We start from the raw sequence: 18,164 nt of genomic DNA on the forward strand, positions 1-18,164 counted from the left end.
AACACTTTTAATAGGAACCAATATTAAGATCAAACATTGTTTTTAAAATTTGGGACTTACATATTGACTTTGTTATTATCGCATTTATTTCAATTTTCTGAAAGGGTAGGAAAAAACAAATATATATTGGCATACATTTTAAAAAAGAAAAAAGAGCAGTTTAATTATAAGAAGATGGAGTTCATAAAGTTTTCTTCTTCTTTCCTTAAAAGGAATGAGAAGTCGGCATGTTGCTATTGCTCCTTGACATAAAGACAGTGTCTTTGTTTTATGTCCTCTGTGTCTGAATCCTGCAATGCCATCACAGCAGAGAGTACTCTACACCGCTTTAAATGATAAGAGTTTCAATAGGCACTTTAGTGGAATTAAGAAAAATCTGACACTCTTCCACCGTGATGCCACATAGCTATCTTCGTTCTAGGTTGTCACGTCAGTAAATTGTATTGAATAGGCCTGAGCTTGTCTCAGTGTGTTTCCAAAAGAACAAAACAAAACCAAGCAAGTACACACTAGAGGATTTATCTGGTGTTGGCAGAATAAACCAAAACTGACAATATGATAAATATGGCAACTTGCTAGAAACCAGATAATCAAAGGAATCTTGTCCTAGAAAGCCGTGTGTGTGTGTGTGTGTGTGTGTGTGTGTGTGTCTGTGTGTACGCGTGTGATTTCTATTTATGTTCCTTTCCCTTAAGTTTCTTCTGTTGGCTGTGTTTGAACCTTTGCCTCTCCCCTAAGTGACTTTATCAGGGTTGTAATTCTCTTCTTCTCCAAACATGTCTGCCAAGACTTTAAAGCGGGGTCCCCAGTCTGTCAGGTAGCTGTAGTCCTGGTCTGCTTCCGTGGTCAGAGACTCTATGGAGCTAAGAGAGTCGGCAACTGATCCGTTGCCTTCATAGGCATACGTTGCCAGTGAATCATACGGTGGGGCTGTGGGGTCCACATCATTTTCTTGTAGCCTTTGATTAATGAAATCCCTTATGTCTGTGTTATCTTCCACTGGTGGTCTCTGACGAGGTAAACAGAGAGAGTCTGGTTTTATATCCCTGCGAATTTTATTATCTTCAATCACTTTTGGGTTTCTCAGAGCACCAATGTCGAAAGCCTGGGTGTCCTCCTCCCCGCCTCCTTCATCATCATAATGGATAACGTTGTCTCTGATGTCTTCTTTAGAGGTCATCAAGGTGTCTTTCTTCTTCTGCCTTCGCAGAGCTACATACAGCACAACGATGGCTAAAACAAGACAAAAATGGCAAAGTGAGACAATGTCTGCTCATCTCTCTGTAAGAAATTAAATTGATCAGGGTTGGCTGAGTTTTTTAATGACATCATATTATTTTCAAAGTACACATATTGTAATCTGTATGGATCCTATCTATGCTGATTTTAATTGTTTAAATTCAGTTTCATTTTTAAATTGTAACTAAAGTGAAGAGATTGCAAAACTCACACATTCTAACGGTAGCCTTATATTTGACATATGCTTAAATATCTCAGTGTCAGGTAATTCTTTACAAAATTTAAAAATAGCAGAGAAAGGCAAATATATAATTTATATGTTGAATTTTAAAAATGGTGTAAATGGACCTATTTACAAAACAGAAATAGAGTCACAGATGTAGAAAACAAACTTATGGTTACCAAGGGAGAAAGGCAGGAGAGAGAAATTGGGAGATTGGAATTGACATATACACGCTACTATACATAAAATAGATAATGAATAAGACCCTATGATGTGGCACAGGGGACCTATATGGGAAAAGAATCTAAAAACAAGTGGATACATGTATATTAATACCACTTCACTTTTCTGTATACTGAAACTAACACAGCACTTGCAAATAAACTATACTATAATAAAAAATTAATTTAAAAAATAAATAATAAAGAAAAGAATGGTTTGTCCAATCATACATAGAACTGTATAGCATTGAAGTAATAAAACTTGGGTCTTCCCTAGTAGCTCATCTGGTAAAGAATCCACCTGCAATTCAAGAGACCCCAGTTCGAATCCTGGATCAGGAAGATCTCCTGGAGAAGGGACAGGCTACCCACTCCTATATTCTTGGGCACCCCTTATGGCTCAGACAGTAAAGAATCCACCTGCAATGTGGGAGACTCGGTTTTCATCCCTGGGTTTGGAAGATCCCTTGAAGGAAGGCATGGCAACCCACTCTAGTATTCTTGCCTTGAGAATCCCCATGGACAGAGAAGCCTGGGGAGCTACAGTCCATGGGGTCGCAAAGAGTCAGATACGATGAGTGACTAAGCACACACAATAAACTTGAGGGGCTTCCTGGGTGGCTCTAGTGTAAGAGAACCTGCCTGCCAGTGCAGGAGACATAAGAGACCAAATTTCAATCCATGGGTCAGGAAGATCCCTTGGGGGATGGCATGGCCACCCTCTGCAGTATTTTTGGCTAGAGAATCCCGTGGACAGAGGAGCCTGGAGGGCTACAGTCTATAGGGTAGCAAAGAGTTGGGTGTGACTGAAGTGATTTAGCACACAGCAAAACTTGAATATTGTTGCCCATAACTGACACTCAGATATTATTTATATCTAGATTTATAGTGTGTTAACATTGCTTTATTTCTGACAAAATAAACACAAATCAGAGAAAAGTCACTTTTAAAAACATTAAATAAGAGAAAAAGAGAAAGAATGTACAACATGAGTCAGCTTTCCAAATTATGTCAAGTAACACCACAAATTATTTAAATTCTGTGTCTTACCATATTGAGATAGTCTCCAAACTAAATGCCTAGTAATCAGTTGGCCTTCTTAAAACAAGATCATACTTTAAAATACTTAATTTATAGACTCTTATCATTGAATATATCTTTTTTCCCCATTGACTTATGGTCATCATTATTTTATATATATATATATATATATTTTTTTTTTTTTAATGAGTGAATAAACACAGATTCACACCATTAAGTCAGTGCTTAATTTTGCCTGGAATAATTCTCCCCTCTCCCCATAGCAGTGGCAATAGACTGAAAGCCAAATGTGTTTAATTTAACACACAGTGTTCGGAAGGAAGATCTTGTTACAGGATTAGAAAGTAGGAGACTACATGATGGTTAAAGCAAGTTTATTCCCTTTTCTTCCAAAATTAAGGAGGAAGATAGAGGAGATAAAGGTAGAGCTTCTGTACAATGGGTTTTGAAGAGATGTTTAGCACTCTTCACTTCTGGGCTTTATGCAGATCTCAGAACTGAAAACACTATGGTTTGTGCATCCAAAGTGTGTGTGAGAGAGTTTAAACCTCATAGAGAGACCTGCGTATGTATAAAATGGCTTTAGAGTTGCCATGGCTGAAAAAGACACTAGTTAGATGTGCTTGAGAGTCAAATAGAAGTTCCTAGGCACCACAAGATTTTCATGCTTTCACTCACCCTAGGAAATACATAAAATGGCTAAGAATAAAATGATCTAAAGGGATCTGAGATTGGCTACATATATCAGATAGATGGATTTATAAGCAGACCCCGTGGCAAGACTGAGTGGCAACATTCATAGCTATGTACCAGCAATTCACACCTAGGTACAAGGTGGACACTTGGTAAATACTTAGCATGTGTGTGCTAAGTTGCCTCAGTCGTGTACAACTCTTCCATGGACTTTAGCCGCCAGGCTCCTCTGTTTATGGGATTTTTCAGTCAAGAATACTGGAGTGTGTTGCCATGTCCTTCTCCAGGAGACCTTCCTGATCCACAATGAAAACCAAGCCTCCTCATTGCAGGTAGATTCTTTACCGTCCAAGCCACACATCCTAGTAAGTACTTTAAATTTTTATTTTCTATCCCAGAGATAAAGGTATGTATGCACATTTGTCAGAATATTTTGGGTAAGTAATACACATGCATAGATATAAGCTGATTCCACAGAGCCCAACTGTACCTCTTTTGCAATTTTGATTTAAAGGAATGACTGGAAAAATAAAAATTTTTTTAAAAATCTCTCTTTTATTTGTGAATCCAGTAGAGGAAGAATAAATGAAACGGAGTCAACTGAACAAAGTTGATGGAAGAGGGAAGCCCCTGAAGTAGGTTTTCATTCTCACAGAGATGTTACAGAATACATTTTCTTCGATCCTTTTCCTTCGCTGTGCTTCTCGCTATTTTTGTGTATTCTGTTCTGTCCTAGTGGGAATGGTGAGAGTTTTGATGTAAGGAGATCTGAGAAAAGTGGAATAAGAATTGCTTCTGGCCAGCACTTTAGACAGAAAAAAAAAAACAAAAACTCAGAGGTATCTTTCTTCCCTGTGCTTTCTTTTTTCTTTCATTCTTTATTGAACCAGTGTTGGACTACTACTCTTTGTCTAGTATCATTTTAAAGGTTCTACAATACAGTAATTACCAGGATGTAAAAAATGAATTTAAAACTGCTGCTGCAAATGGGATAGAAAAGTTCATTGCAGCAAGTGCCACAAACTGTTTGTTCATACTTGAAAATTCCCTAGGGCTTGAACATACTTTTGGTGATATTTATTTCTATTGGTATATTTCCATGTGGTAGGAAGTAGAAAAGTAACTTTAATAAAAATATAATTCAGTATAGATAGTCTTCCTTCTATCTATATGCAGCAGCTCAATGAAGAAACTGATTTACATGGTAAAATGAGGAGAGAGATACACAGACAAGGGAGAGAAAGAGAATATGTGATTAATATTGAAACCAACCTAAAAGTATAACAATGCACAGAAGGATTGCAATCAAAGCCCCAGTGCTAAGTCCTACAGGTAGAAAAATTGCTTCCACGTTACAAGACAGGATGGTACCATCAGAGTCACATCGACAAACTCGAATAGTCATTGTGTTGGTACTGCTCTGGACAGGATAACTGCTGTCTTCTATTACAACGGGGAGGAAATACAACTCTTGCTGCCTGCGGCTGTATCCATTTCTTCGAGTTTCAATTCCAGCTGTGTTGTCTACAAAACATGACACGTATGGAAAAATGGTTACTATGAGTATCACTTCAAATCTTCAAGTTGGTATCTGTTTTTTTAAACAGTAGGAAGCTCTTCTTGAGTCAGTAAAATGCATCCATATTTCAATTCTTTCTTTTATCATTATGAAAGCTGCCAAAATGTAATCAGATGTAATCAAAGAAAATCCTTCAGAAAAGAAGAAACATTAATCTTGTCTGCAGTAGGCATTAAATTTTCTATTGAGAAAGAATAGGAAATTGTTTACAAGACAAGAAATACGTTGTATCAAGACACTTTTCTTTTTCTGATGTCAAAATCTCACAGAGAAAACAAACCTCAGTGGATGCTTTCTTACACGATTAGATCAGATTATAAAGGATGACTCAGCATAACATTATACCTAAGAATGTAGCCTTTAAAATATGACACATATCAATATACTATTTAAGATAAAATTTGACTTTTTACTTTTCCCAACTCTTTATCTATGCTACATATATGTGTATATGTGTGTGAATATATGTATACACTTTCAGTTTTCTAAAACAGCAGAAGAAACATGGAAAATAAAAGAAAATCAAGATGGGGAACACATGGACACCCAGGGCGGATTCATGTCAACGTATGGCAAAGCCAATACAATATTGTAAAATTATTAGCCTCCAATTAAAATAAATAAATTAAAAAAGAAAAAGAAAATGTGTTAAATCATCATGACATCAATTCTATCAATTGCCAGATAAAGAAATGTGATATGTGTGTATGTATATAGATAGATATACATATATACACACACAGTGGAATATTATTCAGTCATAAAAAGGAAGGGAATCCTGCCATTTGTGACAACATGGATGAATCTGGAGGGTATTATGCTAATGAAATAGACCAGACAGAGAAAGACAAATACTGCATGATAAAACTTACATGGGGAATCTAAAGAAAAAAATAAAAGTAGAATCCATAGAAATAGAAAGTAGAAAAATAGTTGCCAGGGACTGGAAGTGGGGAGAAATGGGATAAAGTTGGTAAGAGGCTTAAAAACTCTCAATTATAAGATGAATAAAGTCTGAAGATCTATATTATAGTATGGTGACTGTAGTTGATAACACTGTACTGTATAATTGAAATTTGCTAAAATAGCAGAACTTAAATGTTCCCATAAAATAAATGTGAAAACAGTGTCTATCCATTTAAACCAAAAAGCTTCCAATTACACTTAAAATATAACAAGATAAAATGGGGATATGGTAAATGGCATGAGTGGCAAATACATGTTTAGATCATGAGAATATACTATATCATGAGGCAACAATGATCTGATTCATGTTATTATGAGTAATCAAATATAGATTCTCCAGCAAATATAAAATGGTGGAAAACAGTCAATACCTTGGTTCCTGAATGATATGACTGTCTCCTTAGTTGCCCAAGCCAATGGTCTGCAAGTCTTACTAGTTTTCTTCTTCATCATTTTTACATGGAATCTAGACCTAGCATCAAGCTTATGTATTCTATCTCCCAAGTCACTAACCTCCATCCTCACAGCCATGCCTCTAATTCAAGACACTTTCATCCATTTTCTGTAGTAGTATCAAATATAGTCCTGTCTTCCTCTACTGTTTTCTACATTGGATCCATTCTGATCTGCTAAAATGCTCTTGTGTAAACCTTTCAAAGACTTCTCAGGTCATTGGATTTAAGTTATAAACTCTTTAAACAGCTTATAGACAGGTTAACTAAAGACAGAACAGCTGATCAGTTGTCAGCCTTAATGTATTTAATCCAGTGCCCTTTGTATTTTTGTAGTGATTTTAATAACAGCAGTTGTAATAATATTAGTAGCAGTGGCGGTAGACAAGTAAGTTAGTTACGATGACAGAGCTGGTAGCTAAAATTATTTTAAAGGTAATAGGTTCTAGGCACTGGGTTAAAGGATTTGCATTACATCATCTTATTTAATAAACCAAGAATGAGGTTAATTTATGTTAACTATGAAGTTGAAATTATTTAGTATACTTTAATGTATTGAGAATCTGCCATTTAGGTTGTATTGCAGTAGGAGTGAAAACTTGTATTATTTTCACTAAAAAGCCTGAGCTATACCATGTGTCATACAAATAAAACAATTACTTGTATGCATGAGCAGGGCATGTAAAAAAAATGATATATTTAAAACATCAAAAGTAATTTCCTGGACAGTATATTGGTTGTCTGACTCATTAAGGGAATGCTCCCATTATAAATGCCCCCATTATAGCTTGCCTCATTAGATATAGTCTATATAGGTTAAACAGTTTATCATTAGTCGTAAATTTTGCATTTCTTGTATATAGATTTCTATATTTTAAGAAGTTGAGTGCTTTTAGGAAGAGCATTGATTCCTACCTGTATGTCCTTTTACAAAGTTGCCTGATAAAAGCTAAATTTTTATGTGGTTAAACTTACTTCTGAAGTCACGAACTGTAAAATTTGGTTTGATGGCAGCTTCAGGTGATAATTTAAAGGAAAATTGCTGTCCAGCAGGTGAAAGATCTCGGTCTGCAGCACTGACTATCTGAATTATCTGAAACAAAGTTGAGATCAGACTTTAAATCAGACATTGATTTCAAATGGAACTCTACATACCAGGCTAATACATATATTTAATGAAACATGAAAGGAAACCAAAATGACATTTTTAGAATTTGTATCATTGGGCCAATCATTTATAAATACTTTTATAAACAGTAAAATATTTAGAGTAGATAGTGGCAGGTACAATTACAGGGTATGGACTAATTCTAAATCGATGTCCACAGAACTAAATAACAATGTTGAAAATTCTCACTAATAAGCAAAATAAATTAAAATGTACTTGCTTGCATTTTGAATTAGACAAAATAAATACTTTCTAGCCTAAATATGAACATACTTACTGGAGACAAAAATCTCTGATTATTTAAAAGTCCTTTCAAGGAAAAAAAATTAGTATCATTATGTTTGTGAGAACGAGTTTTATCTTCATAAATAAGCAAAATGGTAAGGAAGAAGCAGAGGATGTAGATCTTTTTTTGTTGTTATGTTCCCCCCACCCCAGTGGGTGAGAATATAAATTATGTTTTCTTGGAGGTTTTTTTTTTTTAAGAAGTAATCGTGACTTACTTTGTTTCAAAATTTTTCCTAAATTGCTCCCGGAAGTAGTATATCTAAACAGTTAAAATTCTAATACTTCAATGAGATGCCCTTAGGAATCTGGTGATTAACTTTCAAGAGCCAAGCTATAAAACTGATAATTCACTATATAAATAAACAAATACAAATGGCTTTGAGGTATTTATTTATTAATATGTGGAATGACTTTGCATCAGGAAGAAATTGCAGGACATGTGTGCAGAAGAAGGCAGTGTGCTTGCTCAGGTGACACATTCTTAGACTAAATTTGAATTTGTCAGAGGAAGAACTTAGATAATCCTGTGCACTTAGATTGATGCCACTAAACATGAGAGTTATTTGCCCCTATTTGTTTTTATTCCATGGTTAAAACTCAGACTTATGACTGTTATCTGCCTTCTATATAGCTGTGTGTTTTGATCGGCACACACAGGACCACACACAAATGCACAACATATATACTGGGGATTCAAGTTGAGTACTAGGTAATTTTTAATTTGATCATGGAATCTCTAATGATAATTTCAGTTGCCTATTTTACTGTGGGGGTTTCCAGGTGAGTAAAGTGGGCTTCCCTAGTAATACAGATGGTAAAGCATCCGCCTGCAGTGCAGGAGACACAGGTTATATCTCTGGGTCAGGAAGATTCCCTGGAGAAGGAAATGACAACCCACTCCAGTATTCTTGCCTGGGAAATCCCATGAACAGAGTAGCCTAGTAGGCTACAGTCCATGCAGTTGCAAAGAGTCAGATATGGGCATGACTTAGCAACTAAACAGCAACAAGTTTTACTGTGATTCAGTCACACAGGATCTATTTAGTAGAATTATCATGGATTCAACACCAAAGGCCAAATTGTGGAATACATCAATTTAGTCAAATAATTACCATGCAGACCCTGTAAAGCTTCAATTTTCCTCAAATAAAACCATGTACTCAGACCACTATATCTCATCCATAAAATTTCTTTAAATTATTTGGGAATTAATTTGCCAAGTTTTGTTTTGCCTTTGCTATCAACTAGCAATTATTTTTATAATAAATCAACGTCAAAATTTATGAAGGAAATAACTTTACAACAAAAAAAATCTTTTAAAATAGCATACGGAGGTGACCTTTTTGGTATAAACTGGCAATGATCTGGAATTGACACTGGGGAGTTATTGCCCTAAGGAACTACTTAGGCCAATACTGCATTGATTCATCATATAAATCACTATTGACTTCTGTAGAATCATCTTTTCTCTTCTTTTGCTAGGTAGAAACAGGTACAGAGATAGATAAGGCATATATACATACATACATGTATATTAAGTTATTATATAACCCAAAAAAGATAGTTCCTATGCATAGTTTCTAGACCCTTAGGATGGCTGGGGTCAAAAGCAGAAAATGCTCATATACTGTATTTCTCATATTTCAGGGTTTTATTTTGTTTGTAAATGTGGCCCAAAAGGGTTTCCCTGGTAACTCAGTTGGTAAAGAATCCACCTGCAATGTGGGAGACCTGGGTTCCATTCCTGGGTTGGGAAGATCCCCTAGAGCAGGGCATGGCAACCCACTCTAGAATTTTTGCCCAGAGAATTCCCATGGACACAGGAGGCTGACAGGCTGCAGTCCATGGGATTGCAACGAGTTGGACACAACTGAGCAGCTAAGCACAGTGGCCCAAAAGAATACAAAATGTTTGAAACATAATTATTAGGAAAAAGAGCTTTCAGCGACCCCACAGATTTCTTACCACTTTGTCTGAGTATACAAAAATAAAGTTATCTCTAAAGTGAAATCCGGGAGTTGGTGATGGACAGGGAGGCCTGGCGTGCTGTGATTCATGGGGTTGCGGAGAGTCGGACACAACTGAGCGACTGAACGGAACTGAACTGAACTGAATAACTTCTATTATTCGCAATTTTTTAATTTATTAGAGAAACACAGAAACATTAGAGTTCTATTTCCAAAAGTCTTTCAATTGGTGCATTACATGATTCTGATTGCTATGATATAATCAATGTCCCATATTACCTAAAAATAAAGGACTAGCTTTGAGGGGCAAGTGGAAGGCTCTGAAAAGTAGTTCAGTTCAGTTCAGTTGCTCAGTCGTGTCCGACACTTCGCGACCCCATGAATCACAGTACGCCAGGCCTCCCTGTCCATCACCAACTCGCGGAGTTCACTCAAACTCATGTCCATCGAGTCGGTGATGCCATCCAGCCATCTCATTCTCTGTCGTCCCCTTCTCCTCCTGCCCCAACCTTTCCCAGCATCAGAGTCTTCTCCAGTGAGTCAACTTGTCGCATGAGGGGGCCAAAGTATTGCAGTTTCAGCTTCAGCATCAGTCCTTCCAATGAACACCCAGGATTGATCTCCCCCAGAATGTACTGGTTGGATTTCCTTGCAGTCCAAGGGACTCTCAAGAGTCTTCTCCAGCACCACAGTTCAAAAGCATCAATTCTTCAGCGATCAGCTTTCTTCACAGTCCAACTCTCACATCCGTACATGACCACGGGAAAAACCATAGCCTTGACTAGACGGACCTTGGTTGGCAAAATAATGTCTCTGCTTTTTAATATGCTATCTAGGTTGGTCATAACTTTCCTTCCAAGGAGTAAGCGTCTTTTAATTTCATGGCTGCAATCAGCATCTACCGTGATTTTGGAGCCCAAAAAAATAAAGTCTGACACTCTTTCCACTGTTTCCCCATCTATTTCCCATGAAGTGATGTAAATACCTCTAAATTGTCAAATTTTGGTAAACTTCTTTTAACTTTTTGTCTGTGAGCTCAGTCGCTCAGTTGTTTCAAACTCTTTTGCAATCCCGTGGACCATACAAACTCCTCTGTCCATGGGATTTTCCAGGCAAAAATACTGGAGTGGATTGCCATTTGCTACTCCAGGAAATCTTCCCAACCCAAGGATCTTACCCACGTCTCTTTTGTCTCTTACATTGGCAGGTGGATTCTTTACCACTGTGTCACCTGGGAAGCCTCTTACAACGTTGCAAATAATGAAATCCAGCATAAATTTTGCCTGAATTTAAAGGGATAAAGCATTTAACTATATATATATATATATATATACACATATATATATTTCTGTGTCTATTTAAAGTTAAAGGTGCAAATTTATCACTTGGGAACATATGATTAAATAAGTCATCCTGTAATAAAGCTAATGAAATGAATGTGTTAGTTGCTCAGTCATGCCCAACACTTTATGACCACATGGACTGTAGCCCATAAGGTTCCTCAGTCCATGGAATTATCCAGGCAAAAATAGTGGAGTGAGTTGCCATTCCCTTCTCCAGGGGATCTTCTCGACCCAGAGATTGAACCCGAGTCTGCACTGAAGGCACATTCTTTACCATCTGAACTACCAGGGAATTTTATCCAAATTATCAAAAGAAGTAATATAGCAGCACAGTCCCCTAGAATTTTCTGTACTGATGGGAACACTCTGCATGTACACTGATAAAAATGGTAGCCACTTAGAAACTAAGATTAGCAAATACAAGCTAAATATATAACTAATAAGGACCTATAACTCATTCAATTTTCAGTACACCTGAAACTAACTCAATACTGTAAATCAACTATACTCCAATAAAAGTATTTTTAAAAAATTGTAGCCACTCATCTCATATAGCTGCCAGGCACTAGAAACAAACAAGTGTGAATGATAACTTTTAAAATGCATTTAATATTAATCAAATATATATAAGGCTAGTGAACATCACATGACTAGAGCCATGCGAGAAATATTCTATGAAGCAGTAGAAGACATTCAAATGGAAGCAAATACTAGAAATTAAAGGACATTTTTAATAAAGATACAGTTTCAAATATTAAGATATTTCTTCAAGTAAGAATTAAAACTTCAAATTTACTTGAATAAGTAGTTAAATAGTTATTCTATGTAAAAAAATTGAAATAGACATCAAACCAAAGCATACAGATGGATTTTTCTTTCGGAGCCTAGGTGCACAATATTGGATTAATTATATTCTTATTGCATAACACACTCTTACCATCTGCTCATGCCTGGTTCCTATTAATCATATTATATCATATCATATGATATTTCCATTCGTTCATTTATGAAAGTGAAAGTGTTAGTTGCTCAGTCGTGTCCTACTCTTTGCAACCCCATGAACTGTAGCTCCTTTGCCTATGGAATTCTAGAGGCAAGATTACTAAAGTGGGTAGCCATTCCCTTCTCCAGGGAATTTTCCTGACTCATGGATCAAACCTAGGTCTTCTTCACTGCAGCAGATTTTTTACCATCTGAGCCACCAGGGAAGTCCTTTATAATAGTGTTTATTAAAAAGCTGGCTACTCACCATTACCCACATAAATGATAGGATTTGGACAGCAACTTTCATTAACAATGTGGTCCTTTCTCATATGCTGTCCCCACCAGACCCTCCCTCCAGAGTAATACTTAGTAAGAAAATGTAATTCAGATATTTTGAATAACCCAGATATTCTATTCAAGGCCACCAGAGAAAGTTTTCCATTCTTCATGGGCTTAAGAGTATCTATGCACCCCTTCATAAAAGCATGTGAACAAAGCAAGAAATATCATAGAAGAATATAATCTAAAATTTTTTGCTTACTTAACTTGCAGTCACAAGTTTTTTGGAAATTTCATAGTCTACAGAAAATAGCAGAATATGCAATCCTAGAACTGTTAGTTATACAGAATATATTCATTAGGCCATCATCATTTTTATCCCATGTAGTATTAATTCCACATGCAAAACACGCCATTAATTCAAAAAAAATATAGTACCATTTATGGTTTATGAAGACATATGATCCATGTCTATAAATATGCATGGTCTCATAACCTAAAACACACACATATAGCAGGTCTTTATAAAATCTTAAATAAAAACATTGATAAGATACCTGTCCTGGTTTGGCATTTTCACACACAGGTGTCTCATATGGCACAGATATTTCTGGAGGAAATTCATTGACATCTAGGACATTAATTAATATGTTGACTCTGCTGCTTAATAATGGGTTACCTGTTAAAAACATACAAGGAGAAAAGATGATTACAAAATCTGATCAATCATTGCTTTTACAGTGAATATCATTAGCATTTAAAAATCAGCATTCATATGAAATCCAGGTGACCTTTTCTTTATGGTAAACTGAAGCATTGTATCAAGTATAAATGATAAAAAGATGAATATGGGCACTCTCCCTGTCTCACTGTCAGAGAACCAGCAGTGCACTACACAAGAATTTATCCCTGAAAATCACCCCCAAAGTTAAGGACAACCATTTAGCTCATGTTTCATCAAAAGTGCAGTCACCAAAGCAGAGTGAGTTAACGGGAACAATCTTCACTAAACAGTGATATTTTTCATTGAATAAAACATATGCTTTTACACATGTGTCTATAACTTTATTCAGTAGCATCATCAACATATTTAAATAACTTTCTCAAAATGATCCCACCTAAAAAGATGATAAATTACAAGGAATATGAAGGAGAGATGACTTTTTATAGATGAAAATTAAAATAAACTTAAGGAAGTAGAAATAAAAGCTTATGGACTGTTAGGATGCACCCTAAAATTATTTGCTGATGATAAGAAAAGACAAAGTAAACAGCATTTCCTTCCTACAGTGTCAAAAAATATTGCTTTGAAAAATTGTCTCTGTCAAAATCCCATCACAAGTTTTAGTCCCAACCTGCGATATGGTACCAACTTCTCTGTCCTTTGCTGAAGAAGACCAGGCATAATTCAACAAATAAAGGTATAACATAGTGCATATGTTTCAATTTATTTATTTTACCAAATGAAACTTCACAGATGGATAAAGTGCCCCAGGTTGTTGAAGTGTCTTGTCCAAAGTCACATATCTAGAGGAATGGGGAGTTAATATCCAAACTCAGCACTATGGAAATCCAAGTATTATATTCACTCCACTTTTTTAATGATTGGTTATTGTGTTAGATTCTTCATCTGCAGTGCCATGGAAGATTCACAGTATTGGCATTGTTTTAGATCTCTGTCTGGATGCTTTTAAAGAATGCATACAAATCTTACCACATGACGGATTCTGACAAGCCTACAATATTCTGTTATGCTAAAACTGATTTAAAGAGATAAAAAGCATTGTCAGCGGTAGCTGAAGAAATGTTCACAGATTCATATATGACAAAGTGAAATCCATCGTTGTATACCAGTTCAGGCACAGATAACATAAATGGAGGAGAAATAGAATGTTTAATAAGTTACTGTGAGGATGGGACAAGATTTCTCTCCCAATTATATTTATAATACTGCCTTGTGTTTATAATGTATAAACATGTTATTAATTTAAACTGATTTTTACCCATGAGAAACTCTGTTTTGGTAGTTTTAAATATTTATCCTCCTGAAATATAGATTTTACATCTGTCCCAATGAGTAATATGTCTCAAAATATAATCACTATTGTAATATCTTATTTTTAAAAGTGTTTCTCAAAGATGAGCTTTTGGTATTTTAGCTAAAGCCAAATATTTTGTTGTGTGAAATTTTCCTGTGCACTACAGGACTTTTAGAACCACTATATAATAAATGTGACTAGGCATCACTGTGGCAATTACAAAATATGTGTTCGTCATGTTCGATTTTGTGACCCCATGGACTATATATCCTGCCAGGCTCCTCTGACCATGGAATTCTCCAGGCAAGAATACTGGAGTGGGTTGTCATGCCCTCCTCCAGGGGATCTTCCTGATCCAGGGATCAAACCCTGGTCTCCTGCATTGCAGGCAGATTCCTTACCATCTAAGCCAACAGGGAAGCCCCTAACATGACAGTAGATACTAGGCTTTATAACATGCACAGTAAAGGAAAAATGTGAAGAGATACAGTTGCTAGTTGTACTCATTCTTGGGACACAGTAGAGGAGGCTTTTTTGGCCTTTCATGGAAAGGATGCAGAGTAGAAACAACCACAAAGCCTTTGAGTACTTCCTTAAAAGGTGCAGAGAGGAAGGCTTCCCTGACTGGGTTTGAACCCCCCAACCTTTTGGTTAGCAACTAAATGCTCCAACAGACTGTGCCACAGAGATACATGCAATTACAAAATAAATGCCCGAATAAGAATAGAGGAAAAACTGTAACAACATCAAAGGTGGGTTATTCATTCTGTCCAAAATGAGTTATGGGTTTATAGTACTCTTCTATTGTATATTTATAAAACTTCTTATGATTAAATATTTAAAAATGTCACCTATACTGTAAATCTGGTTAGGTAAGCAGCAACATTTCTAGAATTGACCTTTTCACAAGGGAATATTTTTATTAGAGTAATATAGAAATTTTTTGACTTATGTATGGAATTCACTAAATGATATAGTAATGACATTTCTTTTCTGATTCATCTCATCTTTAAAACAACAGTGATGACACTTCTTTAAACTTGATTTCACATAAACATTATTATCCAAATCCCTTCCATATTAGAAACTAGTTATCAATGAGCAATTACAAAATAAATTCAAATATGAACTTCAGTTCAGTTCAGTCGCTCAGTCGTGTCCAACTCTTTGCGACCCCATGAAGTACAGCATGCCAGGCCTCCCTGTCCATCACCAACTCCCGGAGTTCACTCAAACTTATGTCCATCAAGTCGGTGATGCCATCCAGCCATCTCATTCTCTGTCGTCCCCGTCTCCTCCCACCCCCAATCCCTCCCAGCATCAGACCCTTTTCCAGTGAGTCAACGCGTATGAACTTAGTTAATATTAAATACTCAAAACCTTACACAATTAATTCCTGTGTTCCCAGTAGTCAAGCCATTTAAACTCCAATTATCATTGATTCATATTGCTTATATTGAATAACCAGCTTATTAATAGTTTTGTGGTCAATTAAGATAATCAATAACTCATTCTATTTTGTCCCTCAGCCTTCAAGAATGTTTTGTTAAATCTTCTTCCTCTATTCTTCGTGATATCTTGATCAAATCCCACAACTTTTTGAGTCAATTTGAATTATAACTGCCTTAATATTTTAAAGTGCAACTTAAACCAAGAAAAAAATATTAAGGCTAAATTATTAAATTCGAGAATAAAGGAGAAGTGAAATATCATAAGTGAAATTAATGTTATAATATTTCAAATTTATTCCAAAAGTTCAGTCAACATAGATAAATTGGACAAATTCCCAGAAAGACATATATTGTTACATGTGTGCATGCTAAGTCACTTCAGTCATCTTTGACTCTGACACCCTATGGATTGTAGCCCTCCAGGCTCCTCTGTCCTTGGTATTCTCCAGGCAAGAATACTGGAGTGAGTTGTCATGCCCTCCTCCAGGGAATCTTCCTGGCACAGGAATTAAACCCACGTCTCTTATGTCTCTGGCATTGGCGGGCAAGTTCTTTATCACTAGTATCAAAATGAACTAGAAAATCTTAATAGATCTAAGGCAAGTGGGGAAAATTAAGCTTTAATAGAAAATCTCCCAATCAAGAGAAAGTCATGCCCACATGGCTTCACTGGGAAAGTCTAGCAACTATTTATAGACCACATAATATCAATTCTTCATAAACTTCTTCAGAAAATAGAGGAGAAAACACTTACCAGCTTATTCTCCATATTGTAATACCAAAAGTCAATCAAAAATATAAGGAAAAGCATGGATTAACCTCATAAACACAGAAACAAAAATTGCTTAAATATATATAAGCAGTCAATCCCAGAAGTATATTATAAAGCTAATATATAATGACCAAATGTCATTTATCCTAGGGATGTAAAGTTAGTTTAACATTTAATAGTATTATGATCAATGTGATATATCATATTAATAGAAGAAAGAACAAAAAATTACATAAGCATTTTGATAGACTCAGCATTTGCTTTTGAGAAAATCTCATCCATTCATGATTAAAAAAAAAAACTTAACAAATAATGAATAGAAGGCAACATCTTCAATCTGGCATAGTTTATCTATGATAAAGAAGTCCATAGCCAGCAATGGTGAGAGACCAAATATTTTCTAATATTGAGCATATGGCAAGAATGTATGCTCTTACCACATATTGACCATTGCACTTGAGGATTTATTTAGTGCAATGAAATAAAAATAAAATTTTAAAGTATTCAGATTGAAAGGAAAAAAAAGTCTTTTTTATAAAAAAATGTCAAGAACCTGTAGGTTGAAAACCCTAAAATATCCACAAAACACTTATAGATATAATCAGGGCAGCACATCAAGAACAATGTTAAAAATGGCCATTGTATATCTAATATACTAGAAAAAAAACATAAAAAAAAAAGAACTGATAAAAAATTCAAGTCACAATAGAGTCAAAGATAATAAAATATTTAGGAATAAATTTAGCAAAATAAAGTTAGGAATTATAAACAGAAATTCACAAATCATTTCTCAGAAAAATAAAAGAGACTCCCGATAGAAAGGACTGCTGGTGGAAATATAAAGCTGTACAGTCACTTTAGAAAATAGGTTGGAACTTTCTTTGAACACCGAAGTGTGAAGTAAGATTCTCTCAGTTGTGACTCTTTGAGACCCCGTAGTCTATACAGTCCATGGAATTCTCCAGGCCAGAATACTGGAGTGGGTAGCCTTTCCCTTCACCAGGGGATCTTCCCAATCCAGGGATCAAACCCAGGTCTCCTGCATTGCAGGCGGATTCTTTACCATCTGAGCCACAAAGGAAGCTCAGGAATTAAACACTGAATTTGAATTTATAAGCCAACAATTCCACTACCATATGTCTACCTACGAGAATGAAAGGAACATCCACAGAAAACCTGTATGCATATGTTCATGGAGGTACTATGCCTACGGTCCCAAACTGGAAACAATTCAAATGTCTATCTTTTGGTGAATAGATTAACAGTAGCATATCCATACAATAAAATTATATAATAAAAACAGGAAACAAAAGTGATATGTGCTTAAACAACATGAATGAACCTCCAACATTTAAGTTTTATTGATAAGACTAATAGCACTTCTTGTTTTTGTTTTAGTCTCTAAGTCATGTCCTACTCTTTTGCAACATGATGGACTGTAGCCCTTCAGCTCCTCTGT

At 35.7% G+C, this 18,164-nt stretch overlaps 1 protein-coding gene across 2 annotated transcripts in view; it reads right to left on the reverse strand.

Moving 5' to 3' along the window:
- Nucleotides 1–733: 733 nt before the first annotated feature.
- CDH12 (cadherin 12) overlaps nucleotides 734–18,164 on the reverse strand; it is a 322,134-nt gene continuing 304,703 nt past the window's right edge. For both annotated transcript variants that reach the window (XM_088845562.1, XM_055422238.1), the window contains 4 exons: nucleotides 13,001–13,122; nucleotides 7,390–7,507; nucleotides 4,690–4,941; nucleotides 734–1,233 (listed from right to left, as the gene is read on the reverse strand). In XM_088845562.1, the coding sequence (XP_088701688.1) occupies nucleotides 734–1,233; nucleotides 4,690–4,941; nucleotides 7,390–7,507; nucleotides 13,001–13,122 (992 nt within the window). The remainder of the gene's footprint in view (nucleotides 1,234–4,689; nucleotides 4,942–7,389; nucleotides 7,508–13,000; nucleotides 13,123–18,164) is intronic.

Source organism: Moschus berezovskii, chromosome 18, assembly GCF_049115385.1.
Source record: "Moschus berezovskii isolate FMDL1 chromosome 18, NW_MosBer_1.0, whole genome shotgun sequence".
Lineage (NCBI taxonomy): Eukaryota > Metazoa > Chordata > Mammalia > Artiodactyla > Moschidae > Moschus > Moschus berezovskii.